The 27,766-nt window shown below is 39.3% G+C and overlaps 1 protein-coding gene across 3 annotated transcripts in view; it reads left to right on the plus strand.

The window, feature by feature from the left end:
* Positions 1-27,766, plus strand: part of galnt3 (UDP-N-acetyl-alpha-D-galactosamine:polypeptide N-acetylgalactosaminyltransferase 3 (GalNAc-T3)) — a 52,433-nt gene that overhangs the window by 22,759 nt on the left and 1,908 nt on the right. For all 3 annotated transcript variants that reach the window (XM_043693907.2, XM_043693905.2, XM_043693908.2), the window contains exons 7-10: positions 6,171-6,371; positions 23,019-23,150; positions 24,366-24,467; positions 26,305-26,454. In XM_043693907.2, coding sequence (XP_043549842.1) covers positions 6,171-6,371; positions 23,019-23,150; positions 24,366-24,467; positions 26,305-26,454 — 585 coding nt within the window. The remainder of the gene's footprint in view (positions 1-6,170; positions 6,372-23,018; positions 23,151-24,365; positions 24,468-26,304; positions 26,455-27,766) is intronic.

Genomic DNA, 27,766 nt, shown 5'->3' on the forward strand with positions numbered 1-27,766 from the left:
GTGAAGGGAAGGTAAAATAGTCAGTAAACCAAACGTTGAGAGAATAAAAGATGCAAGTTCAGGATTTGGAATGGATAAGATTTCATGTAGGTTAGTTTGAGAGTATTGAGGTTTTTTGAAAATAGAAGTTGATTAATGAAATGAATATTTTTTGGATGTGGGCAACCAGTACAGATTGAGAGGACAGCAGAATGGAATGAGTTGGATAGGTAAACTAAGCTATTTTGTGGGTGAACAGCTTTGGAATTAGATGGCAATGTTGGACAAGGCTGATGTTCACGTAGGCTGGTGATTGAGGAAACTTAGAAGCTAAAGGTGTGGGTACTAGTTTATTATTGTTTAGGGCGGGAATAGGGTAGGGCCATGATGTTATAGAAACTGAAGTAGGTGGATTAGTTCCTGTTCAGGTGTGGCTTCTGAAATGCACCATAGAGTGAAATGATATGAAGAAGTTGCACAATATCTGATTCTGTGTCACTGAATAGCCAGGATCAGATTTGATTCCTAGTTATTGCTTATATTTCCTGATAGGAATTGAGAAAAGAGATTTCAATACTTTTGCTGATAACGTTTAAATCCTAATAAAATCAGTACACTAATGTCAAACCCAGTGAGGGGAATTGATGCCAGTTTGTGAAAATAAGATTTTAAGTTTTTTTGTATGTAATATTATCACTTCAAGTATTTTCTAACTTTAATCTAATATGTGACTATCAATTTAAGTTTAATAGCAATCCAGTTTGTTTGCATATGGATATCATGCTATTTAAAAACCCACCAAACTTTTATGTAATACTTGTACATAGTTATTAGCGAGTTTTGAGAAGATTTGTAGCTTAGATTGAGGTTTTGGATGTAGGTTTGCTCGCTGAGCTGGAAGGTTCATTTCCAGACATTTCGTCACCCTGCCAGGTAACATCTTCAGTGGGCCTCAGGCGAAGCACTGCTGAAAATTCCTGCTTTCTATTTATATGTTTGGGTTTCTTTGGGTTGGTGATGTAATTTCCTGTGGTGATAGATCCTGTGGTGAAGTCACTTCTTGTTCCTTTTCTCATGGGGTGGTAGATGGGGTCTAATTCGATGTGTTTGTTGATAGAGTTCATTAAAGACCCTATACAGACAACAAACAAAACTAATGTCACTTACAAAATACCATGCAAGGACTGTAACAAACACTACATTGGACAAACAGGCAGAAAACTAGCCACCAGGATATATGAACACCACCTAGTCACAAACAAAATGACCCCACACTAGTATCCTTACATACGGATGAGGAAGGACACCACTTCAATTGGGACAACACATCCATCTAAGGACAAGCCAAACAAAGACGTGCATGAGGATTCCTAGAAGCTTGGCATTCCAACCGGAACTCTGTCAACAAAGACATTGAGTTAGACACCATCTACAACACCCTGAGAAAATGAACAGGAAGTGACTTCACCACAGGAAATATCATCACCACAGGAAATTACATCACCAACCCAAAGAAACCCAAATGTAGAAAGTAGGTATTTTCAGCAGTGCTTCGCCTGAGGCCCACTGAAGATGTTACCTAGCAGGTTGATGAAATGTCTGGAAATGAACCTTCCAGCTCAGCGAGCAAACCTACATCCATAATTAGTTGTAATAAGTGTCTGGGCTAAAATTAACATTTTGGGTTATAACAGAAGAACATGCTTCTTGTGAACTGAGGTAAGATGGGGTATAGTTCCTTTTTGACAGAAGTGGGTACTGCAGATGCTGGAGATTAGAGTCAAGATTAGTGTGGTGCTGGAAAAGCACAGCAGGTCAGGCAGCATCCGAGGAGCAGGAAAATTGACGTTACCGAAAAAGCCCCGAGGGGCTTTTGTCCCGAAACATAGACTTTCCTGCTTCTTGGATGCTGATTGACCTGCTGTGCTTTTCCAGCACCACTCTAACCTTGATTATAATTCCTTTATGGCCAAAGGTCACATGCAGTGATAGAGTGATGGCATATGCATAAGTCCTAAAAGTATACTGACATCTCGTGAGAGCCCCCACTTTTTATTTCAAACATAAAATACCTATTTCAAATAGGTGTATGCTTGATTATACTAAGACAAAGTTTGCAAGGCTGGCATTTCCAACTTGAGTATAATGCTTCAGAAGTTTGATCATTCATGCTGATATGTTGATTATATACCTGTTTGGAGAGAGGTGTGTTGTTCCTTGTTGCACTCGTTTAGATGTCTTACTGCTGGTTGCTTTCATTTTATTTTTGCATGTTCATTGGTGTTCTTCCTCATTTTGTGTGTGCATGATTTATTGTGCCAAACATTGTTCTACCATAATGGTTGGATATTTTAGAAACCTTTGCTGGTATCCAAGCATTTCTAACTGGCATTCTTTGCCCAGTTCAGTTTTGGTAGTTCTCCATTGATTTGCAGCGTTTCCATGCAACATCATTGTAAACGTTTTGCATTGTCACTAAAATGATTGATTATGTCCGAGACACAGCAGATAATCCAGCCCATACAAAAGCTGATGTATTCCTATTGACCTGCACATTGATGTTCTTGACTACGTAACTGAAGATATTCTTTAGCCACAGCCATTACAAAGAATTACAATCGGCAACTGCTCAAGATGAGCAACTGCAAGAAGTGTGAAAAATTTATCCATGGATAGCTTGAGAATATCAAAGAAGTGTGAGAAAATTATTTCATTTTGTCTGTACAGAGGAAAAAAAATTGTATTTGCAAATCACTTCAAGAGTAGACAAGTTCTCATATTAAAAGCATTACACATATGTCTACATTACATCAGTGACACTAGGATATTGAATATACAAAATAGCAAGCACATAGGTCTATGTACTGGCCAGACATGAATCAGGAAATTCAGTGGCTTGTGAATGCATGAGACATCCTGTACATATTAACCCAAGCAGTGGAGGAAGCTTCTACATCGAAATGATGTTCCATCTGTTCATTGGGCAAAAGTAGTAACAGGTGTAATGTCAGTTTGTTTTTGAAAAAAATGAATTACTTTAAAATTTTCCATTTTGATTTAATAAAACCATGAACATTATTTTTAATTATTCAGTGCCTTGGATCAGAGTTTCACACAACAGATCACAGTATACAAGCAAAGCATTTCAAGGCATGTGTATTAAATATCCCACTATCCATTCTAAAACTGTCTAGCAGAGTAATGGTACATGGTATCAAATCAATGATCAAGTATCGATTATGTATAGGATGTCTTATGCGTTATTTCTGCTATGTATTCATGAAGTAAGAATTTAACTTAAGACAAAATTATGATTTTGGATAGAAAGTTTTATATTCGCTTATATTGAGTCAGGGCTAAAAATGTTGACTTTGTATGGTATTGTCCATTTACAAATGCCATGCTGGAGATGCTGAATGGATTTCATTTGTAAATGCAACTACTTGGTTCTCTAAATTGTGCCAACATAAGTTGAAGTTATATAATTAATACCTGAGTTAATCATTTCAATGTTTTGAATATTAACCAATTCCTAGAACATATAACAGCGCAGTACAGGTCCTTCGGCCCTCATTGTTGCGCCGACCTGTGGAACCAATCTGAAGCCTGTCTGTCCTACACTATTCCATTTTCACCCATATGTTTATCCAATGACCATTTCATTGCCCTTTAAAGTTGGCAAGTCTACTACTGTTGTAGGCAGTGCATTCCATACACCACCTACTGAGTAAAAAAAATTACCTTCTGACATCCGTCCTATACCTATCACCCCTCAACTTAAAGCTATGTCCCCTTGTGCTAGCCATCACCATCCAAGGGGGGAAAAACACTCTCTCACTGCCCACCCTATCTAACCCTCTGATTATCGTATGTCTCTATTAAGTCATGTCTCAACCTTCTCTCTAATGAGGATAGCCTCAAATCCCTTTCCTCATAAGACCTTACCTCCAAACCAGGCAACATCTTGGTAAATCTCCTCTGCATCCTTTCCAATACTTCTGCATCCTTCCTATAATGCGGTGACCAGGACTGTACACAATATTCCAAGTGAGGCCTCACCAGAGTTTGTACAGCTGCAGTATTACCTCCGTGGCTCTGAAACTCAATCCCTCTACCAATAAAAGCTAACACATTGTATGCCTTCTTAACAATCCTAAGAACCTAGGTAGCAACTTTCAGGGATCTATGTACATGGACACAGAGATCTCTGCTTATCTACTCTACCAACAATCTTACCATTAGCCCAGTACTCTTTCTTTTATTCCTGTTGCTCCTTCCAAAGAGAACCACCTCACACTTTTCCACATTAAACTGCATTTGCCACCTCTTGGCCCAGCTCTGCAGCTTATCTATGTCCCTCTGTAACTGCAACATACTTCAGCACTGTCTACAACTCCATTGACCTTCGTATCATCCACAAATTTACTAATCCATCCTTCTATGCCCTCATCTAAGTCCTTTATAAAAATTACAAACCGCAGTGGCCCCAAAACAGATCCTTGTGGTACCACCAGTAACTGAATTCCAGGATGGACATTTCCCATTTGTCTTCTTTCAGCTCGCCAATTTCTGATCCAAACTGCTAAATCACCCTCACTCCCGTGCCTCTGTATTTTGTGCAGTAGCCTACTATGGGGCACTTGATCAATTGCCTTTCTTACATGCCACCTCAACCACTTTTCCCCAACCACCTAATTTGGTGACCTTCTCAAAGAACTCAATAAGGTTTGTGAGGCACAACCAACCCCTCTCAAAACCGTGTTGACTATCCCTACTCAACTTATTACTCACTAGATGATTACAAATCCTATCTCTTATAATATTTTCCAACACTTTGCCCACACCTAAGTAAGGCTTACTAGTCTATAATTACCAGGGTTGTCTCTATTCCCTTTCTTGAAAAAGGGGACAACATTTGCAACCTCCAATCTTCTGACACTATTTCTGTAGACAATAATGGCATAAAAATCAGAGCCAAAGGCACTGCAAACCCTTCCCTTGCTTCCCAGAGAATCCTGGGTTAAATTCCATATGGACCAGGGGACTTATCTATTTTCACACTTGCCGGAATTGCTAACACCTCCTTGTGAACCTCAATCCAGTTTAGTCTACTAGCCTATATCTCATGTATTCTTCTTGACGACATTGTCTTTTTCCAGTGTGAATACTGATGAAAAAATACTAATTTAGCACTTCCCCTATCTCCCCGGACTCCAAGTACAACTTCCCATACTGTCCTTGATTGGTCCTAATCTTTCTCTAATCATTCTTTTATTCCTGATATACCTATAGAAACCTCTTATGGTTTTCCTTGATCCTATCTGCCAACACTTTCTCATGCCCCCTCCTGGTTCTCCTTGGCTCTCTCTTTAGGTCTTTCCTGGCTAACGTAGAACTCTCAAGCACTCTAACTGAGCATTCACATCTCATCCTAATATAAGCCTTTTTCTTCCTCATGTTTGTCTTAAATTTGTGAAGTTACAGAAGAACAGCTATTAAAATAAAATGTTCAAATTGACTTGAGTGATTGAACTAATCATTTGTTTGTGGTGTGCTAAATTGATCTTTTTACATCTGGGTGGCAATGTTAATTTTTGATTTGGCCTTTCACTCAGCATTAAAATTACAACTTAATCTAAATGGATCCAATAATAGTAGAACGCAATAACAGTAGGACACAATCATAATCAGACAACAGTTGACAATGAATCTTGAAGGTTATTCACAGAGGTAACTCAAATCCTGGACAAAGATAACTTGACCAGTCCAGATAAACGTAACTTCTCAGTTCAGTGTCTTGTGTTCCTTGATCTTTACGCAATGTGTTCAGCGAATTTAAGTTGGCCTCAATATCTTCCTGTTTTAAAGGGAGTCAAGTTCATGGTTTACCAAAGGTCATTTTCAGTTGTGGAGAAGAACAATGTAATTTATTGCTATCAAATTAGACTGAAATATTATTGTTTACTACAAGCAGGTTTCTAGAGACACTTTTGTGATTGTTACTTCAATTTCTTGCAGAGGTTCTCACGTTTGTCTTTTTGAACGATTGTACAAACTTCCTTCTATTAAATTTATTCTGACTTTAGCAATACATTAATGGATGATTTTCATTACTTTCTATTCTATATCATGTTCAAGCTGTAATCTGCTTGAAGTTCATTAATACCAGAGTATTTATTTCTTATTGGTAGGTTTGGTTATGTGGTGGACAATTGGAAATTCTGCCATGTTCTGTAGTGGGCCATGTTTTTCGCACCAAAAGTCCACATACATTTCCCAAAGGTACTCAAGTCATTGCTCGCAACTTGGTTCGTCTGGCGGAAGTATGGATGGATGACTATAAGCAGATATTTTACAGACGAAATCAACAGGCAATGCAGATGTCTAAAGAGGTTGGTGGCATTGTTAAAACAAGTACGCTGGAATTATTCTGCAGGAAAGCAGTCTACAAAGATTGTCTATCAAGTGTATTTAGCTTTACTTTTGTGTTTTGAATTGTTTGAAACTTTTCAAATAAAATGGGTCACGTGGATATATCAAGAAATCTATATATCTTGTATATGTTAGATTTTTTGCTTGAGAAATAAAATTCAAAACTTGCATCATAGAACAAAACCTTTATTGTTGCCACAAAAAGTTAATAGTTTTAGCTCATGTTGTAATTGTGAATGTGTTTTTTTAAAACTAATTTGAACCTTTACTTTATAAGTTGAAGGGCATAACTTCAGTTACCTGAATTTTCAACAAATATTTCAATTCTGTAGCATCGCAAAGTTGATCAATAATTAAATGATGTTTTAATCTCAATCCATTTTGATATTTAAACTTTTTATTTTATTTATTCACTTATGATATTGGTTTGAGGTCTCCATTGAAATGCCTATCTCCATTTGAGTTTTAACTCTGACAGTCTTTATAATAATGGTACTCCCTAAGTGCTACATCGACCCCTCCAGCATTTTGAGTCATCAATGTTGAAGGAGTCCTGATTTATCTCCAAGTCAGAATGGTATGTGGCTTGGAGGATACCGTGACATTAATAATGTTATAACCAATACCCAGACAAGAGTCCCCAGTTTATTAAGATTTTAGATAGGACACTTCCAAATCATTTCATTCCATCAAAACTTGTTTTATAGCCTATGTATTTACAGTATTTAGAGTCTATAGTAGACATAATATACAAAAAAAATTCAAACAATGGTCGCCAGACATTGCACAATGCATATTACCAGAAAGCTATCAAAGTATTATTTTAAAAAGTGCCATCTGAAGAATAATGGGCTTAGTGACTTCATTCTGGATTAGTGGTGCTGGAAGAGCACAGCAATTCAGGCAGCATCCGAGGAGCAGTAAAACAGTCGTTTCGGGCAAAAGCCCTTCATCAGGAATAAAGGCAGAGAGCCTGAAGCGTGGAGAGATAAGCTAGAGGAGGGTGGGGGTGGGGGTGGGGAGAAAGTAGCATAGAGTACAATAGGTGAGTGGGGGAGGGGATGAAGGTGATAGGGCGGGGGGAGGGTGGAGTGGATAGGTGGGAAAGGAGGGTGGAGTGGATAGGTAGGACAGGTCATGGGGACAGTGCTGAGCTGGAAGTTTAGAACGAGGGTGAGGTGGTGGGGGGGGGGGGGGGGGAGAAAGAGAGAGGGTAAATGAGGAAACTGTTGAAGTCCACATTGATGCCCTGGGGTTGAAGTGTTCTGAGGCGGAAGGTGAGGCGTTGTTCCTCCAGGCGTCTGGTGGTGAGGGAGCGGCGGTGAAGGAGGCCCAGGACCTCCGTGTCCTTGACAGAGTGGGAGTTGAAATGTTGGGCCACAGGCTGGTGTGGTTGATTAGTGCAGGTGTACTGGAGATGTTCCCTACCATACACCTGGAGGAAGAACGCCTCATCTTCCGCCTCGGAACACTTCAACCCCAGGGCATCAATGTGGACTTCAACAGTTTCCTCATTTACCCTTCCCCCACCTCACCCTAGTTCCAAACTTCCAGTTCAGCACTGTCCCATGACTTGTCCTACCTGCCTATCTTCTTTTCCACCTATCCACTCCACCTTCCCCCCACCCTCGACCTATCACCTTCATCCCCTCCCCCACTCACCTTTTGTACTCTATGCTACTTTCTCCCCACCCTCTAGCATATCTCTCCACGCTTCAGGCTTTCTGCCTTTATTCCTGATGAAGGGCTTTTGCCTGAAATGTCGATTTCGCTGCTCCTTGGATGCTGCCTGAACTGCTGTGCTCTTCCAGCACCACTAATCCAGAATCTGGTTTCCAGCATCTGCAGTCACTGTTTTTACTTAGTGTCTTCATTCTCTGCTGCATGACTATTATTCAGAAGTGGAAATTTTCCATGCAGAGCTGCAAGGTTTAGAGGAATTACAAATTCTGCACTGAAGTGAAATTGCCTACGTACAGAATGCTTCCTTGTCACTTCAAATTACAGATCCCCTTTCTAGCATTGTTTCCTTTGTCTTTATTGTATCAGCAAAGTAGTTCTGAACCAGAACATAGAAATTAGGAGTGGGAGTAGGCAATTTAGCCCTTCGAGTCGAAAAGCACAGCAGGTCAGGCATAATCTGAGGAACAGCAGAGTCAACGTTTCGGGTACAAATCCTTCATCAGGAACGTCCTTCAAGACAACTCCACCATTTAATGTGATCATGGGTGATCTTATCCTGGTCTCACTCCCACTGGGATAAGATCAGCCATGATCACGTTAAAGAAGCAATCACAGAAGCAAAAGACTAATTGGAACCAGGAGCAAAATAGACATGCACTATCCCACCCGTGTAATTAGCTTTGCAATAAATAAAATCATGAAAATCTAAATCAACTCCACTTCCCTGCCCTATTCCCTTAATTTATTTATTGCCCAAACATCTATTGATCTCCTATTTTGAATAAATTCCTCAACTGAGAATCCACAGTCCTGAGATTGAATTCCAGTGCTTCTCAAACAATCCTTCTTAGGTGAGGAACAAATAACCTTCATGTCAGTTTCTTAAAGGAATAACACCTCATCTCAGTGCCTCAGAGGAAGTGGCTTTAAATGATGTAAGAAAGAAATGGTAAGCCTGAGGATTGGGATAGCAAATGGCAAGGGAATTGACCAGAGGGAAAAGATTTAGATTAGATTACTTACAGTGTGGAAACAGGCCCTTCGGCCCAACAAGTCCACACCGACCCGCCGAAGCGCAACCCACCCATACCCCTATATTTACCTCTTTACCTAACACTACAGGCAATTTAGCATGGCCAATTCACCTGACCTGCACATCTTTGGACTGTGGGAGGAAACCGGAGCACCCGGAGGAAACCCACACAGACACGGGGAGAATGTGCAAACTCCACACAGTCAGTCGCCTGAGTTGGGAATTGAACCCAGGTCTCTGGCACTGTGAGGCAGCAGTGCTAGCCACCGTGCCGCCCACAAACCTTGTCTTCAACAGTCCATCACCAACACATCTATCTGTGACACTATCGGTAGAAGTGACCATTTCACGTACCTTTTATTGCAATTGTCACTGAGGATATATATATATCAGTTGTGTGGCACTATCATCATACAACATGAGACTGACTTCAAACAGATCTAGTAACAAAATTCTGGGCACCTAGGTCCACCAACAATGGAATTGTATTCAACCAAGTCTGTATTCTCTTGGTATCGTCCCCACTCCATCAACACAATCCAGCTAGAAAATCAACCATGGTTTAATAAGAGGCCATGCCAGAATCAGCACTAGAGACACCTAAAACTGAGGCATCAACCTAGTGAACAACACAGGACTACTTGAGGGCAAATCAGTGGCGGTGATCTATATGAACTTCAGTAAGTCATTCGACAAGGTTCCTCACGGTAGACTGGTTAGATGATGTGGAACACCGTAAGGACTTGCCATTTGGATACAGAACTGACTCAAAGATAGAAGATTGAGGGTAGTGGTGGTGGAGGGATGCTTTTCAGACTGTGACCAGTGGTGTGCCACAAGGATTGGTGCTAGGTCTATGCTTTTTGTCATTTATATAAATGATTTGGGTATGAACAATAGGTATGGTTAGTAAGTTTGTAGATGACACCAAATTTGAAGTTGTAGTGGACACTGAAGAAGGTTGCCTCGGAGAACAACAGGATCTTGATTAGATGGAGTGGTAGGTGGAGTTTAATTTAGATAAATGTGAGGTGCTGCATTTTGGAAAGGAAATAGTGGTGGGACTTATAAACTTAATGGTAAGGTCCTGGGAAGTGTTGCTGAACAAAGAGACCTTGGTGTGAAGGTTAATAGTTCCTTGAAAGTGGAGTCGCAGATAGATAAGATAATGAAGAAGGTGTTTAGTGTGCTTGCCTTTATTGATCAGTGCTTTGAGTGTAAAAGTTGGGAGGTTATATTGTGGCTGTACAGGACATTGGTTAGGTCATTGTTGGAATACTGCATGCCATTCTGGTCTCTCTGCTATTGGAAGGATATTGGTGGAAATTTAAAAGGGTTCAGAAAAGATTTACAAGGATGTTGCCAAGGTTGGAAGGTTTGAGCTATAGGCAGAAGCTGAATAGACTTGGGCTATTTTCCTTGGAGCATTGGAGGCTGAGGGGTGACTTTTATACAGGTTTGTAAAATCATGAGGGGCATGGATAGGATAAATAGACAATGTCTTTTCCCTGAGGAGGGGGGAGTCCAGAACTATGGGGCATAGGTTTAGAGGGCAAGGAGCAAGATTTAAAAGGGACCTAAGGGGTAACTCCTTTCACGCAGAGGATGGTGTCTGTATGGGATGAGCTGCTAGTGGAAATTAGATTAGATTACTTACAGTGTGGAAAGTAATCCCTTCGGCCCAACAAGTCCACACTGACCCGTCGAAGCGTAACCCACCCAGACCCATTCTCCTACATTTACCCCTTCACCTAACACTACGGGCAATTTAGCATAGCCAATCCACCTAACCTACACATTTTTAGATTGTGGGAGGAAACCGGAGCACCCGGAGGAAACCCACGCAGACACGGGGAGAATGTACAAACTCCACACACAGAGTCGCCTGAGGCGGGAATTGAACCCGGGTCTCTGGTGCTGTGAGGCAGCAGTGCTAACCACTGTGCCACCGTACTGCCCACAAATGGTGGAGGCTGGTACAATTACAACATTTAAAAGGCATGTGGATGGGTATATGAGTAGGAAGGGTTTGGAGGGATAAAGGCCAGGGTGCTGGCAAATGCATCCAGGAGCCCCATTAAAACTGGAGTTAATGGAAATTGAGGTAAAACCCTCTGCTAGTTAGTCATACTTAGCATAAAGGAAACTTGTTATTGTTGGATGTCTGTTTTCTCAGACCCAGGACATCACTGCAGGAGCTTCTCAGGTTCAATATTTTCTAATCAGCCTGTTTGGCAATGTTGTTAAATCATTCTAGGGCAGGTAGGTCTTAAAATCTGGGCAGGCTGGCTCAGAAGTCAGGACATTGTCACTGCACTATAAGAGCCCCCACTTAAGTCAGGTAGAGAGAGAGTTCCAATCATCTTCAAATGCTTTATCAATTATCTTTCTTTTATCATAAGGTCAGATGGCAGCCCAATGTTAAGCACTATTTGAGATGCCAATACTGAAGCAGTCTGTATTCATTTGCAACAACACTAGGGTAATATCCAGGCTTAGGGTGGTTAACACTACGCAAGTGCCAGGCAATAACTATTTCCAACAAGAGAGATTCTAATCATTACCTCTTGACAATTAATGGCAGCATGATCATTGACTCCCCCAGAATCCGCATTCTTTTGAATTGCCAGTGATCAGAAACTGAATTGAATTATCATATAAATATTGTGACTATTGAAGTATCAACAGCTAAAAATTCTGTAGTGAATAATCTACCTCATGTCTCCAAATACCTATCAACCATTATCTGCAAAGAATGAGTCAGGAGTGTGATGAATTACATTTCACTTGCCTGGATGGGTGCAGCTCCAACAATACTTAAGAAGCTCAACATCACCCAGCACAAAGTGGCCCCAACCATAACCTTCACTATTCCTTCCCTTTACTGCCAACAAATGTCAGTGGTAGTATGTGGATATCTAAAGGATGCAGTGTAGTAATTCAAAAGCACCTTCCAAACTCATGGATTCTATGTCTAGAATGACAAGGTGAGCAGGGGCACAGGAACATGATCATCTGCAAGATATCCTTTGAGTCCCTCACAATCTTGATTTAAAACCATGGTACTATTCATTCATTGCTAGATCAAAACGTAGGCACTCCCTCCTAAATGTTGTGGTTCTGTTCGCTGAGCTGGGAATTTGTGTTGCAGATGTTTCGTCCCCTGTCGAGGTGACATCCTCAGTGCTTGGGAGCCTCCTGTGAAGCGCTTCTGTGATCTTTCCTCCGGCATTTGTAGTGGTTTGCATCTGCCGCTTCCAGTTGTGAGTTCCAGCTGTCCGTTGCAGTGGTCGGTATATTGGGTCCAAGTTGATGTGCTTATTGATTGATTGAATCTGTGGATGAGTGCCATGCCTCCAGGAATTCCCTGGCTGTTCTCTGTTTGGCTTGTCCTATAATAGTAGTGTTGTCCCAGTCGAATTCATGTTGCTTGTCATCTGCGTGTATGGCTACTAAGGATAGCTGGTTGTGTCGTTTCATGGCTAGTTGGTGTTCATGGATGCAGATCATTGGCTGTCTTCCTGTTTGTCCTATGTAGTGTTTTGTGCAGTCCTTGCATGGGATTTTGTACACTACATTGGTTTTGCTCATGAACCACAATAACGAGCACCCGAGCTACAAATCTTCTCACAAACTTTGAACTCCCTCCTAAAGGCAGAGTCCCTGCAATCCAAGGATCACTGTGATTCAAGAAGACCGCTGCCTTCTCCGGGGGGCGAACATTTAAAACTTTGGATCAACAGATCAACATAATACTGCTGGAGGAAAGAAAAAGAACTTGCATTTTAAAAAAAAAAGTCACCATGTCTATGGAAATAATTTGAAATGAATAATTAAACTCCACACGTACCTAAAACCTACATGTCACTGGCTCAAAAACCCATGCTTTCATATATTCAAGTCTAAATCACAGAATTCCAATCATTATACAGTGGCTCAGTGGCCTTACAGCACCAGCGTCCCAGGTTCTATTCCAGCCTCGGGTGACTCTCTGTGTGGAGTTTGCACATTCTCCCTGTGTCTGCATGGGTTTCCTCTGGGTGCTCCAGTTTCCTTCCACAGTCCAAAGATGTGCAGGTTAGGTGAATTAGCCATGCTAAATTGCCCATAGATTTAGTACGTTAGTCAGAGGGAAATGGGTCTGGGTGGGTTACTCTTCAGAGGGTCAGTGTAGACTTGTTGGGCCGAAGGGCCTGTTTCCACACTGTAGGGAATCTAATAAAATAAAAAAATGAAAGTGTCAATAAATCTATCTAAAATATGTAAAGTCAAATAAATGCTCTTAACTCATTTTTTGAGTCCAATTAACATTTGAAAGGTTCCTTCCAATGCCAACATTCTCGTTAAACATTTGCAAAATGAGACAAGCTTGTCTATGCCGAGAAGTACCAAGCCTAACTTTTTCAATGTGAACAGCAGGCTTAAAGGAGATCTGATGGAGCTATTCAAAATCATGAGGTCCCTTAATACATTGACAGAAACTGTTTTCATTGGTGAAAGGATTGAGAATGAGAGGGTACAGTCACTGGCTAGGTTTTGGAATGTGCTGCCTGAGGCACATTCAATGATGTATTCAAAAGGAAATTTGTTCATTGTTAAATACTACAATGTGCAGTATGTTTGCGAGGGATTTTAAAGAGGAGTCAGAGTCCCAGATTCAGTAGCACAAATCAATATTTATTTGAAGCTTCTTTACCATGTGTTGGAGGGGCCAGAGACCACTCTGAATTTGGCTTTCATGTGAGGCCCAGTTGCCTCCATTAATTACAGCTCCCATCCAGTGATACTTTACCTTTCCCAAGTATTTATACTAACTACGTTACAATGGTTACATGCAATGTTGCTATCAGTGCTTGCCACATTCGTTCTGACCTACACATCCAATTTGGTGAATACCTGATCAATGATGGACAACTTTATGGTCCACCTTATGTCTTCCCAACAACTCGTGTTGTTTGCCAGATCCGCTTTCACCTGTTCTTGGGCTCTTATAATTATTGACCACATTCCAACACCGATTGATATGCCCCTTCGTAGACATTTGCCAGTCACATGGTACACTTATTAATAATGACTTTTCAAATTCAGCCATGCAATTCATAATCCCTGCTGCTCTTAGTACAGAAAAATTAAAAGGATATTAATTTGTAACAATTGTTATCACCTCTAATATAACATTATGCATAGTTAAACCTGATACTGTGACAAAGCTAACAATTTCTGGAACAGCTTCCCTCTTATCTAACTTACAAAGTGGCAATCGTTTGTTCTGGCCAGTCATAGTGACCCCGTTTCAACATTGTTTCTGCTCCCCTTGTCATGTCATTTGTTTCTTGGTACTCCTATGAGGTTATATTGTTTATATATTGTTCTCGTCTTTCTGAAGGAGAAAAAGATTTCTTTCAGGGTGTTTATCAAAGCCAGTCTCTGAATCCAAGGCTAACTGCATTCAAAAAATTAATTTCCCAATTTCTAATAAATTTAAACTTCTATTCTTATGTAAACGTGTTTATTCTAATATGTAATTAATTAAAAAAAAAGCCTCATCTCAGTTAGGTCAAGCTTTCCCCTTCTATTTCATATAAAAAATTGGAAATCTTCTGTCAGAATTTTCATTTGAGCTGCCTTATCAGTGTCTTACTGTTTCCATTCCAGTCCCATCTTACGAATACTGAGGCATTTTGTTGTATGTTTATGAAGACCATGAGTTGAACTATATGAAATGCTAAATCAGCTAAGCTTTCTTTTTATTTTCTGTATCTGTTAAAAAGAGAACCCCTAATAGCCAATTTGTCATATTCAGCCATGGGCAACAGCAACATTGTTACAGGCAAGAGAATTGCATGAAGGGAAATGCTTGTTAACCTATTCAGTGCAGACAATATAATTCAACTTATCCCTGTTGCACAGTAACAATTTTGTGACTCTAATTCTGTGGATAGTTGATTGTGGTGTGGGTAATTTTAATGACACATTTGCATTTTACTCTGCAATGCCTCTTAAATCTACACCTCAGCAATTGAAGTTGAGAGGCATTGGGGGTAGTGTAAATCTGCTGAACAAAACTCTTAGTTTGATTTGCATATCTGGAGATTGTTTGGCTTCCAATGTGCTGCGTGTATCGCTGTTTTTAGCAATGCAGAATTAGAGATTGCTTTCAAGTAACTTAAGGTGTGCAGTTTAATATGTAAATGTGTTTGGAGGTGGCTTCCTAACAAGCTTGTGCTGGGATTTCACTCCCTGCCCACATACAAACGTCTGCACTCCTCCATATGAAAAGTCTCATTCTGACTTTGAAGCTGAACTGATATTGTTATGGAAATAAAACAAATATAATACTGGGCATTGAAAATGAGTACTATAAATTTTTTTTCAAAATATTCTCAGTAAGATTGACTACTATCAGATCAACTTTTAAAATTCAGGTCACCTCAAAAAAGACAATATTGAACTTCTGAAACTGGCATTTTTTCACTTGTTAATGTCTGTATGCATTATGTAGACAAACAGAAGGCTGGAAGAACGCAGCAAGGCAGGTAGCATCAGGAGGTGGAGAAGTCAACTTTGTGGACATTGACCCTATTCAGGACTAGGTCAAAGTTGCCCTGAAGAAAGGTTAATATCCACACTATTAACTTCTCCAGCTCCTGATACTGCCTGGCTTGCTGTGTTCTTCCAGCCTTTTATTTGTCTACTTCGGATTCCAGAATCTTTTATCTCTATGCACTGTGTGTATTCATTGGTGGACAAGATATGGGGTAGTTCTTCTAATACACGATAGTTGTGTTCCGGTGCAACCCCGCATTATAAGAAATTGCCCTTTAGAAACAGTGCTTAAAGCATTGGCGATGTAATCGTGTTACAGCCAAGACATGTTTTAAAAGTTTGTGCTTTAGAAACAGTGTCCCCAATTTGTTAATCACATTACAGCGAATTCGTGTTAATGAAATATTCATTATAGCAGAATGACCTGTAGTGCAAAATTATATCTATTATTCCCTTACTACAAAGTTTAAAAATAAATTTATAGAGATCAATCTTTCAAACATAAGAGACCTGTTGGATATGATTCATTATTCTTTGGATTGCTTTTTTTTTAGCTGGCACAAACATAAACATAGAAACATAAAAAAAAGGAACAAGAGTAGATCATTCAGCCCATTAAGCCCACACAGCCATTCATCAATTATGGCTAAGCCTCAATGACATACACTCATTCTCTCCTGAACACTATATGACATCTTTTAGCTCCTATAAATCTTTCTTTCTTAAATATGTTCAGTCACCCAAAAGCAATGTATAATTATTGCAATGCATGCATTATTTATGGGCTATTAATAATTGCCTGTCCACTGTCATGCCTTTTAATGAAGCTAATCAGTCTATTGCAACCAAATCACCCCTCAGATCTTCATAGCTTTGTATGTTTTGATTTAGGACACTAGTTTTGGATTGGACTGCCAGAAGAATTGGTGGAGGCTGGGACAATTGCAACATTTAAAAGGCATCTGGATGGGTATATGAATAGGAAGGGTTTAGATGGGTATGGGCCAACTGCTGGAAAATGGGACTGGGTTAATTTAAGATATCTGGTTGGCATGGATGAGCTGAACTGAAGGGTCCATTTCTGTGCTGTATGATTATGTGACTGCTTTTTATCCCAATTAAGAATTCATCCATGTTGTATAGATATTCAGGCATTAGATATTGTGATAATCCATATAGCTTTTGTTGGCTTTAAGTTGGATCTCTCCCACATCTTTGACTTTGATCTCTGGCTGTAAGTCAAAGTTGGAGATATTCATAGGGTCCTGTGGTGCGTAATAAGTTTAATCTTCCCAGGCAATTCCCAGGGAGGCTGTGTCTTGGGTCTTCAGAGGCATTCTCTGGTGTATTGGCTACCTGGAGACTGGAAGATCTGGACTAATGTCAAGGACATTATTAAAAAGTATGATCAGTACAATGATTTGAGTAAAAATTCATCAAGAATTAGGTGCGTGATGAAAATCTCCTAATTTTCAGAAGAAAATATTTTAATACCAACTGTATGTTGTGATTAGACTTTGACCTTGTCTTGGATCACAAGTGTATCCAAGGGGTTCTTTGGATTCAGTTAAATGTACTTAAGAGAACACTCGACAACAGCAATTTGCTTAAATATGAACACTTATTAAGCAGTAATAAAAAAATGGAAAAGGAAGGGGATAAAAACGGCAATAAGTCTGGGACCCTGCAATTAATGGCTGGTTCCGGGCACCATTCATGATCCTGGAGAAGTCCAACAACTCTGAACAAAACTCTCTCTTTTATACAGTGTAACAAACAGCAAGTACAAAAAAAAAGTTGATTGTGCTGTCCTCAGCATGTACAGGAATGAGAGTTGCCCATCGCAGGGCTTATTCAAGGTCATGCAGCTGTCAAATATTATTACCAATGCTAACCCATCCGATACAGTCCACCCGAATGATATTTGAGAGTGTATGTAATATGCAGATGCAAATCACCGACAGCCACATGAGAACGTACAATAAGAGCATGTAACCTAAACCAGAAGGTTAAAACTGCAATGAAAATAACCATCAGTATAAAAATTGTAATAATAGGGCATATCATCAAATTAATTATTGCTATGGCATTACGGACTAACCACTAAATATATCCCATCAGTGTTGTACAGTCAAGACCATGATTGAATCAACAAGTGATGTCAGTGTTAAGTTCCCATTTTGCCACTTGCCTGTCTGCCTCCAATTGGATCAAAATTGAGAAGAGTCCACAGAGGATTAATGTTTTCATGCTTATGTTAATAGCAGTAATATCCTTTAATGACAGTTGCGTGGCAACTATCATATGTTTACATGCAACCTAAATCTATTGCAGCTCCTGTCAGAGGGTTGAGGATCCCATTCCTGCTAAGAGCCCTTAAAACCTGCGCGCGGGAGAGAGAATGGGTGCCAGACTAGCTGGCTGTTAATTGATTCCTTTCTGACATTTGGATCTTTCTGTGCATTTAAATGTTAGATACTACTGTCATTGGGTACGTAACTACGGTCTCATGTTGAATTGTATGACCACTTGAGATAATATAGCCTCGTTTTGCCCATGCCATCATGTAGTCATGGACCACATCAAAGGCATTTTTGCTGTCTGCGTACATGTTAGCTCTTTGTACTAGCTGGGGGGGGAGTGCTTCTAAGTTCAATGCTTTTAGTTCACCTGCCGGGTGACATCCCGATATCCTCTTTCCTGCCAAAGGTTCCCCTTTTCAAATGGACCACGGCCCACCCTGTCTGGGTTTCACCATCATCGTACTTCCACGCCCCATCTACAAACGTGCATTTCACATCTGGCCCCTCTAATGGCTCTACCTTAACTCAACTCTGTCTCTCTCCTTCCTGCTCCATGAGCGGGTTACAATCATATATCTCTCCTTCCTGATTAACGTAGCTTGCTGGATTGTTTCTTTTGTCTTTAACTACTCCCACATGCTTGTCTCCTAGCAACAAAGCAACTCCTCATTTGGCTTGCTGATTGCCCACAACACTTGGCTTCCAAAAAGGTCTTGCAGCAGTCCAGCTAGTTTGCTGTAATTTTCTACAAAGTTCCTGCAATAGTTAAATAGCCCTAAGGCTTGTCTTATCCCTTCAAAAATAACTTTTCTCTCATTCCCAATAATGGTTCAGTTAATCTAATTACATAATTTGCTCTAAAATTCAGTCTATTCCCTATTCAGGTTCCTTAATTTGTCTTTTTTTTATCCTCCAGTTCCTGATCCACAGATCACCTCACCCAATAACAGTAAAATAATATACATGGACTCAAAATTTCTCCAGCTCTCCATCTGTATCCATCTTATGGATATTTCTTCAATCTGTTTCCTTTCTTGCCAATTTTATAATGATTGATTTTATCATTTGAGTGGTAACTGCCTCAATATGCAAGCACCCGCTTTGAGCTACAATATACAGAGGAACTTTGATTATCCGAAGGACAGACGCGGAGAGTATTTTGTTCGGTTAATCGAATTTGGGATAATTGAATGCTGGATAACATAGTCAAGCATTGGGACCTTGCAATCTTGCTGGGTAATCAGATATTCGGATAACCAAATGCTGGATAATCAAGGTTCTTCTGTACATGGTATCAAACAATATAGCTCTAATGTTCATCAGACTTTACCTTCAGCCTTTTATTTTCCCTGAGGTTCCTTTACACTCCTACACCACCTGAGTCTTAGTTCAGCCTTCTTTCACATACACCAACTGTCCTAATAGATTACAATTTCACCTACTGGTTTAAACACGACTACGTGCATCATACAAACGCTCAAGGTGTGGCATTCATATGTCATCCACTAGGCCCCTTCATTCAGTCCACTATTACTCTTCTCAGAGTTGATATTCTTTCATTTCTGTAACATTTTGACATAATAGCCAATCACATTTTTTTTATTTTGATTGTAATTATTTTTACACCCCTTTCACTAAAACTTTCATTGTTTTAATGTCAGTTTCTCTATGGATTGTATGTTAGTGTTGTAGTGTTTAAACTGTTTTTGTACTCTTCAAGGCCACACTAATCCTTTTATCAAGTAGGTGTACATGTCTGACACCAGTTCTTCAGTGTATTTTTTTTTAAACAGGTATTCCCTCATGTTTGTTACCTCCAAGGTAACATTCACTTTTGCACACTTGCATCGGTATCCCAAGACCATGTCACACATTCTGGACTCACATGCGATCTTATCAAATGATCTATGAGGTTTTACTTATCTCTGTGTACAGTCACGATGCCCAGGTAGTGGCTTGATTACCAATTCAGTCTTTCTTAAAAAGAAAGACAAAGATACAAACTTCACCAAGAGAAAGTTATCAGTTTAGTGCTCTCATCTAAACATCCTTCTCACTAAAGTGCATTTTGACCTCAATTGTAGTTTCAACCTATTATTTTTTTTTTGTCTTCTGCCACCAGTCTCCATCCTTAATTACTTCATTTCATCCAATTTTGCAACTTAACTATTACTACCTTTGTATTTCCAGGGATCTGGAGAGATTTGTAGTCCAAGGAACTTCATCTTAAAGTAACATTTTGAAACAGAACTCAAATACAGAGGAACTCCAATTATGCGAATAAGATGGGCGGGCACTATTTTGTTCAGATAAATAGATTAATTAGCCTGTCCTCTGGGGCTCTGAGTTTTCTCAAGTTTCCTTTTCCTCGCTCTGCCTGCCTTGTTCCCTCAGGGTTTGTTTCTGAGCAGAGACACATTTGTGTGTAAGGGACCTGCAGCATTGCTGAAGCCCTGCCCCTCCCCCCGCCCCCCATCAGTTCATGGAATTGACACAGCGAACACTTGCTAAGTCCGCTCCCTGGTCAGGAGACTAGGCACCGACTAGCCCCTGCTCCCCCGTCTGCCCCCAACCCCATCCAAACCCACCCCCAGCCTGCCCCCCTCCCCACTCTCTGGGGCAGCCAATCTGGACACCAACAGTAAGACTACTGCTGCCTTTGGTGGGGGTGAGTGTCAAAATCTCTCTCAATCACTCACTCTCCATCCTGTACAGGACAATATTAGAGAGATTATCTGGGAAAGGGTGGTTTTGGGTACACTCCTGTGTAGAATTCCAGGGAAAGTGTGGGGAAAGAGAGGGTGGGCGGTCAGTCACTTGGAGACAGTGCCTGAGCTCCCACTGACGTCCATGACTGTTCTCAGCAGCATTTCAATGAGCAGAGTTCATTTTGGAAACACCTCTTTGAAATAATGTTTCTATCGGGACCTTGAGATCTCCTTTTGATAATCCAAAACTTGGATAATTGATATTCGGATAATCGAGGTTCCTCTGTATATTGTTTGATCTTTCTGAGATGACCTACATTTTTTAAGTTACTTGATATCTCATTTTAGATACTTGATATATCTGCGTAAATTTGTCCAAAATATTCTGTTTACTCCCTCAAAGTCGCTAACCATTTTCATGCATTGAAACCACTGAGGCTGTGCATGCACTTTATCATTTCCCAGAATCCCTTTAAAGTATCAGCTAACTTTTCCATTTAAATGTTTTAGAATACTAGGGCATGTGAGTCTTAATATAGTTTTTGTCATGATATGCACAAGTGTACCCAAGCTCAGTGGTTTTGAGATTCCTGATACACAACACAATTAATGTTTCCACAATACTTCCCCACCACTGAAATGTTATTGATGAATGGCTTTATGGCTTGAGGGTGCCCCATCCTTGACTGTGTTGCAACATTGAAGGTCTGCAAACAGGTTTAGCATTCAGTTTCTCCAATTTCTAAACTAAAATAAACAACCTTCATCCATTCCACACCAAGCAGAATGGGTTAATTAGTGTTAATCTAATACAGAATCAAAAAAATGGGATGTAAACTCTTGCATGTAATTGTCATCCCTCTCTCTTCCTCCTGCAAGGAAATAAGTATGTTATACTTGAAGAGACTTTTCCATTCTTAATTTGTTATATTTATCTTTTCTGAACTCCTTTCCCATAGAGAGTTGCTTTTTCAACATCTCAGTTTCCTATCACTTGGGGTATTTTTGCACCAAAGTACATTTACAATGAGTTAATCTTCTCATCTGGAATTATAGATTCAATCACGTGTTAAAATAGTATTTGAAAGTTCACTCTGGCCACAAAATGAAATTCCAAACACGGTAATTTCTGTCATTAAAATTTACCCAAGATGGGCGGCATGGTGGCTCAGTGGTTAGCACTGCTGCCTCACAGCACCAGGGTCTTGGGTTCGATTCCTACCTGTCTGTGTGGAGTTTGCACATTCTCCCTGTGTTTGCGTGGGTTTCCTTCAGGTGCTCCGGTTTCCTCTCACAATCCAAATATGTGCAGGTCAGGTGAATTGGCCATGCTAACTTGCCCACACTGTTAGATGCGTTAGTCAGAGGTAAATATGGTTTCTTAAAAGGACATTACATTAACCATACTTGTTCCACACTGATACAGGCACACACCACATTTTCAAGTCACCATACATACCAAAAATACAAAATTAACTTCAAAATATTCCTAGATCTCGAGTTCCAAGGAACAAAAACACACACATTGTACAAGACAACATTTAGCAGCCAACAAAGAAAGGTGTGTTCAAACCAGATCACAAAGAGTTAACACTTCTACAAGGTTCAGTGAACTAGTACAGTGCAGAAACCTGGTCTCCAGTTCTCTTTCTCTTTGGTTATAACCATTACCCATTCTCTAAAGGGTCCTAACTATGCAAACATAAATAGCTACAGACCTGAAACCAGAGTGTGCCACATTCCATCGTAAAATACAGAAGGTCTCTGTAGCAGCAAGTTGCTTTTCCCTTCTTTAAACATTTTCACAAATCATATTCTTATCGCTAAAAATGTCTTTGAAAACAAAGTGTATCCAGGGGGTTCTTAGGATTTGGTTAAATGTAGTAAGAGAAGACTTGACAACAGCCGTTTGCTTAAATATGAATGTTTATTAAGTAATTTTAAAAAAAGGGGGAAAAAAAGCAATAAGTCTCAGGACCTTCTGCCCATCGGGGACCCCTTAATTGATGGCTGGTCTGGACGCTTGGGTTTCGTTCCTAGCACCTGGTCTGAGGTGAAGTCCAACAACTCTGAAAGAAACTCTTATACTGTAGACTGTAACAAACAGCAAGTACAGAAAAACAAGTTGGTTGGGCCATCCTCGGCACGTACAGGAATGCAAGTTGCCCATTGCAGAACTTATTCAAGGTCATGCAGCTATTGAATATCATCAATTGTAACCCATCCTGAATAGACCTATAAGCACTTGTTGTTAAATCCTTTCATGAATTGTGACAATATTATTGATTTGGTTAGCCAGAACTTCTGTAATATTTTATTGCTTTTTTTTTACAGAAAACATATGGAGATATTACTGAAAGAATAGATTTGAAACAGCGTCTACATTGTCGGAAATTCACTTGGTATTTGAAGAATGTTTATCCTGAAGTGTTCATGCCAGACATGACTCCTGTATATTATGGGGCGGTGAGTGTTGTATTTTAGGTTACATTACTTCTGCCAAATTCAAATTGCTGGCAAAGCAGCAACCAAAACTCAGGTACCCATTTCACAGCCAAATGAAACATTTTCAATTTTCTAATATACTCTGGGACAGCCGTCTAGTCATATATACACAGGTGCTTGTAATTTCTTAGTTCAGAAAAAGCATTCTCTGGCTCATTAAGGTACAGCACATGCTTTCAACTTCATAACTGTATAATGTTGGAAAATGTGGACTTCTTCACTTTGACAGGGAGAATAAAAAAAGCAGAGGATGAGTGGAAATCTAGACTTCAGTAATGTTCTCATGAATGAGTTAGAAAAGATTAATGTGCAGCACATAATTAAGAAAGCCAATAGGATGATATAACGTATTACCAGAGCAGCTGAATAAAAATGCAAGGATGTTGACCTTCGGTTAAATGGAGCATTGATGAGATCACATTTCAAGTCCAGTATGCAGTTACAGCTTATTTAAATAAGGATACAATGCTTTGGAGTCAGTTCAAAGGAGGTTTACTGGGTTGATGCCTGGAATAAGTGGGTTATTTTATGAGAATACGTTGAAGGTAGGGCTTTTAGAGTCATAGAGATGTACAGCATGGAAACAGACCCTTTGGTCCAACCTGTCCATGCCTGACCAGATATGGAGTTCAAAAAAATCGAGGAGTGACTTAATTAAAGTGAATAAAATATGAATGGTCTTGACAAGGTAGAAATGGAGAGAATTTTTGCTCTGTTAATTCAGTATTTAGGTCAGATGAACTTTTCTGAGCTTTGTGAAACTTTGAAACATTGCCTCAATGTTGTGGAGGTGAGGTCATTTAAATATTTTTAAGCAGGGGCTAGATAACTTGTTTTGGAAGGGATTCAAATAGAGGCAGATGGGAATGTGATATTTGAAACACAAATAGATAAGCATTATGTAATTGAATGGTCTAGTTCTATTCCTTTTGTACATGTTCTATTTTCAAATGTTATGATTAAATTATTAGTTTGTATATAAGATCTGAATGTACGATTTAAATTTTATTATTTTGATTATTTTATGGTAATATTTTCAATTAATTGTCTTTAACAAGAAATATTGAGTTTTGGAAGAGTAATACCAACTAAAAGATCTTTTCAAAAATTAAAAGATTTTTTTTTCAAACCAAAAGCTGCTTTGTTTGTAATGTCTGTTTTATCCTTCAATTTCAGATTAAAAACCTAGGTGTGCAGACTTGTCTTGATGCTGGAGAAAATAACCAGGGTGGAAAACACTTAATAATGTATTCGTGCCATGGTCTTGGAGGAAACCAGGTAATACAATCAAGTATTTGATTTGATAAATTAAAGTTCAATCACATTTGGGCAAACCAGAACATTGCTTTGTGTTAATGTTTTCAGTAATTTCTTGCTTTGTAAGATGATGGTTCTTAAATGCTTTTTTTGAAAATAGTTCTGTAGTTACTTCATTTACCCTTTAAATCCCTGAGATTTATTACAATTTTCTGACTTAGTTCAGTCACTTTTCAGTCCTTTCATTTGTCTTTTCAAGTTTGTGCACCAGTAGAATTAGCCACTGAGCTTTTCATGACACTCTAAAATTTCAGAACAACATTAAAATTTCTCTGGATGCCTACTGCCAGAAACATAATGGAAACAGTTTTGTGTTTGAGAATGGAGTTTCAGCTACACTTTCAGTGAAATAATGGTGGGAAAGTGATATATCATATCTCCAAGGAAATTCCTAATATGTTATAATGCAGCAAAATGATTGTGCAAGAGTATATATTTATTGGCAATGTTATTCAATGGTAGTAAAAATTGCATTTTCTGGTGTGTTAGAAGCTTTTAAATGCTGTTGATGTGGATCTTTGTGAGGTTATCAGCCTCTCGTTACAGGAAAACTTGAGCAAAATCCGATACAAGCAGCAAGTTTAATTGTGTTACTCCTTCAGAAGCTGTAATATGACATTTTTCAATGTTCTTCAATGTGTAGAGTTCAAGGTAGTAGTTCATATACTTTTCCACCTGCTTGGTAGGTTCAATGATGACTACCCTGCCATTGTTTTCAAGTCAGCTTGATTTACTTGCTGCTGATCTTGTTACTTTATTAATTCCTGCATACATCCCTGTAGTATCCCCAAAAGTAGGACCACATTGTATGCTCTTGCAGGCTTTCAACCAGTACTGATTGGCTCAACGTTGAGCAGACTGTTGATGCTTTATTGTGCCTGCTTTGAGAACATCCAGGCTTTTGTTAGCGGGAACCTGCTTCTAGTTTTAAGGCTTCATCCATGGATGTAGTAATCTATTCAGTTCAGTGTGCCTTGAAATAGGCAGCATTCCTATGATCCCTTTATATATGGAGTACTACATGTAGAGGCTGATACTACATAAATAATTCCTCTTTGACACAACACTTTTACCTTGGGTGGTTGTATTGTCTGAAAGAGATAAGTATATTTGAAGAACTTGAGCTTGTTTCAGTTTAGGGGTGGTTCAAGCTTTGATCTGTACTTGACCTTTCTTCTTAGTATATTATAGTTTCCTTGGTTGAAGCCTGACCTTGCTACATATGGGGAAGTGGTCAGCATCATAGGGCTGTGAATGTTGACTGATGAGGACACTGCTGCAGGTGGTACAGATGATGCAAGTGATGTGATCTCTGTTGTCTGCAGGACTGCTTGTGGCATAACTTAGTTTTAAGTAGCTATTCATCTTGCTGATTTTCTGGTGTCCTATGCCCTTTTTCCAAGATGTTTTATCAGTACCCTTATGTTGAAGTCCATGAAAAGCACAGCTCTTTGGTGCTGGGAATTCACCGATCACCCAGTCAAGAATCTTATACAATTAATCCTTGATATCTTGCCAGAAAGTGTGCATCAAGGAATAGATGAGCATGAGTTGTTCTTCCTTACAGCTTTCAAAAATACTTATTTTGGTTGAAAAGCACATCCTGCAGCTTTAGGGAGTGCTTTACATCAATGTATATTTCAAATAGTTGGTATATGGTTTTGCATTAGTGTAATTCAATGCATTTCTGAATGAACAATTAATTAATGTCGTGTGAATTTTAAAGATTTTACCTGAATTGACCAGGTGCGTTTATGGTGCAGTCTATTAACACTGAATTGTTTTTTTTTCCCCCCAGTATTTTGAGTATACCTCACTGCATGAAATTCGTCATAACATTCAGAAGGAGTTGTGTATTCATAATCTAAAAGGCACTGCCTTTCTTGAAGAATGCACGTATAAGGGTTCAAATAGTTTTGTTACAGCACAGCAGAAATGGGAATTTCAGGTGAATAATAATTTTTCCTTGAGATTGCAATATCGATTAAATTTAATTTTTCTTATTGTTCATTGTATTTAGCTTTAAAATTGTTGCAAAGTACAATTAATATTGTGATTATTATTGAAGTTCACTGGTGTAACAAACTGCCCTAATTAATTCCAGCTGTATGATTACAAAGTGCATGAATAGTTATATTTCTGTTGTTTGGAATGATTAAGAAAATGCAACTTTTTGGGACATTTTGCCTTGAGGGAGCTGCTTTTTCTTGCAATTTAAAATCCTACTTGTAGAGGCCATTTTGATGTCTTAGTACAAAATTATTATGAATCATAAGTACATTCCTGTTCAAGAATTCATCCCCAAATTTGTGCTGACTTAGTTGTTCATAGTCATAACAGCAGTTTAGGTTGAACAGTTCAGTCCCAAAAATAAATGATTGAAAAGTGTAAAGTAGATATCTTGAATTGTGTTTAGACCTGCAAGTTATGCATGAACCAACTAGGGATAGCAGTTAGATACTAAGATGAAAAAATGGACCATGCATACCAGAAGAATTCAACAGTGGAGAGTAATGAAGTAGATTTTCCTTCATAGGATCGGAGTGTTGTTGCGTAGGCCAGCATTTATTGGCTAACTTCACTTGAGCTTCCTTCTCAAACTAACGTACTCAATGTGGTCGAGCTAGATCCACAGTGTCTTTAGGTGAAGGAAGCAATGTTTATGCAGTTCTTAGTCTGGATATTGTTTGGCTTGGGGAGGAACTTCCAGATGCTGGTATTCCCATGTATCTGTAAACCTTGCTCTTGGAAATGCTGTGGGAGCTTGGTGCATTATAGTGCTTTGTGTAGATGGTACAGACTGCTTTCACTGTATTGCAGTGGTGGATAGACTGAATCTTATTAAATGGTGTGCCAATCATGTGGAGAGCTTTGTCCTGGATAGTGTTGAGTATGTGCTGTTGGTACTGCACACTGCAAGGTGGTAAAATTATCTTGTTACACTTCTGACTTGTGCCTTGTAGGTGATGCAGAATCTTTTGAGGAGTCAGTAGATAATTACTTTGCACAGGATTCTTAGCCTCTGACCTACTCTTATAACCATCAATTTATATAGCTGGTTGAGTACAGTTTCTGATCAATGGTCACCCCTGCCAGCATGTTGGTGGTGTTTCAGTTATGGTAACTAACATGGATATAAAAACTATGGTTGGCAATAAATGCAAATCAACAAAGTATGTTTAAAAAAGGTACTGTAGAATGGAAAAAACAAACTTAGCAGGAGTGGCAGCATCTGTGAAGAGAAATCAGAGTTAATGTTT

Source organism: Chiloscyllium plagiosum, unplaced genomic scaffold (genome assembly GCF_037043375.1).
Source record: "Chiloscyllium plagiosum isolate Xiang-an unplaced genomic scaffold, Cpla_swu_hap1 HiC_scaffold_7, whole genome shotgun sequence".
In the NCBI taxonomy this organism is placed as follows: Eukaryota; Metazoa; Chordata; class Chondrichthyes; order Orectolobiformes; family Hemiscylliidae; genus Chiloscyllium; species Chiloscyllium plagiosum.